Raw genomic sequence first — 1,374 nt, forward strand, 5'->3', positions numbered from 1 at the left:
TTTTATGAATAAAGCTTTTGATTATTTTTTTATTTTGTATAAGATATCCTTGTTCCGTTTAAAATAAAATAGGATTATTTTAAATAAAAATTAACAACTGAAAATACTTTGTTTTAAGTACTCAAGCTTTCGTGACTCTATTAAAATATATTTTTTCTACTACCTTCTGAAGAAATAAGGAAGCAGAGAAAAACCACACTGTTGTTAGTTAATATAAGTTTATATTTATTATTTCTTGGATGTGTTAATTGTTTAAGTCCTAAACGGTGGTTCATGGTTCACTTGGGGAGGGGGTGGGGGGGGGGGGGGGGGGGGGGGTGAGGTTGTCCTGCAGATGTTGAACAATGGTCAGAGAAGGACAAATGTGGGACAACAGTTAACAGTTAACACAGGACACACACTTGGACAGACACGGTCTACACACACAGGTCTCTGTTCCGTTAATGTCAATTCACTGCTGGAAACACAGCAGGGTGAGTTTCAGCTTGACGTCCAGCTCCCGAGGACAGTGTCACCCCCCCGTGGATGTTGAGGCAGTGCAGCGGAGGAATCATGTGATCACGGTGGGGCCGGTGCGACCAGTTCTCTCATGGAGCTGAGAAACCTTCAGAGCGATGTCCACCAGAGGAGCCAACATGACCTGGGTATAATATACACAGAGACAGAGAGAGAGAACTTAGAACTTTCTGTTCAGGTCACACTGATCCTGCTGCTAAAAAGGGAATCTTCAGCCAAAAATATAGCTTTGAAAATTAAGGAGAGAAAACATAAGGATACCAGAGAACTATCTGAACAATGTACATAAGCAAATATTACAGCCAAATGTAAACAAAGATATATAGCAACAATAGTAAGACTGTTGGTCAACATGAGACCAAAGGATGGTCTCATGTTGGCTAAGGTGTTAGCTAAGGAGGATTAGCCAAATATTAATTAAGAGTTTACACAATAATTTGCTAATAATTGATACTGGAATGGAAGAGAAAAAGAAAGGCTAAATATTAGCTCAGAATATGGTATAAATGAACAGTATAAAATAGCTCTATATCAGTAAATTAGGCAAATTAGTGGTAACTAAAATGAGCCAAATGCAAGGCCAGTGGAAGCTGAACATTAGTCGAAATATAAATAAGGACTAAAGAATGAGCTCGATTGGCCAACACACCTGAGGTAGTAAAAATGTACCAAAAAGTGAAAAAAGTCTAAATGGCTAAAAGCTAGCCAACAATAAAGCAAAACATATGAAGTGAAAGGAGTTAAAAAAAAAAAAGACCGTTAGACTAAGACTAAAATATTCACCAGTCATAAAGAAAATTTAAACCATATTTCTTCCTTCCTCTTCTCCAAATGAGCTTTAATCAGCTGTCTGGGTGT

At 37.8% G+C, this 1,374-nt stretch overlaps 1 protein-coding gene across 1 annotated transcript in view; it reads right to left on the reverse strand.

Moving 5' to 3' along the window:
• Window positions 1-290: 290 nt before the first annotated feature.
• The window catches only part of pgm1 (phosphoglucomutase 1), a 7,151-nt gene continuing 6,067 nt past the window's right edge, over window positions 291-1,374 (reverse strand). Inside the window, exon 11 of the mRNA XM_008333238.3 lies at window positions 291-640. Within this exon, the coding sequence (XP_008331460.1) occupies window positions 551-640 (90 nt within the window). The 3' untranslated portion in view covers window positions 291-550. The remainder of the gene's footprint in view (window positions 641-1,374) is intronic.

Source organism: Cynoglossus semilaevis, chromosome 2 (assembly GCF_000523025.1).
Source record: "Cynoglossus semilaevis isolate Cse_v1.0 chromosome 2, Cse_v1.0, whole genome shotgun sequence".
NCBI lineage: Eukaryota > Metazoa > Chordata > Actinopteri > Pleuronectiformes > Cynoglossidae > Cynoglossus > Cynoglossus semilaevis.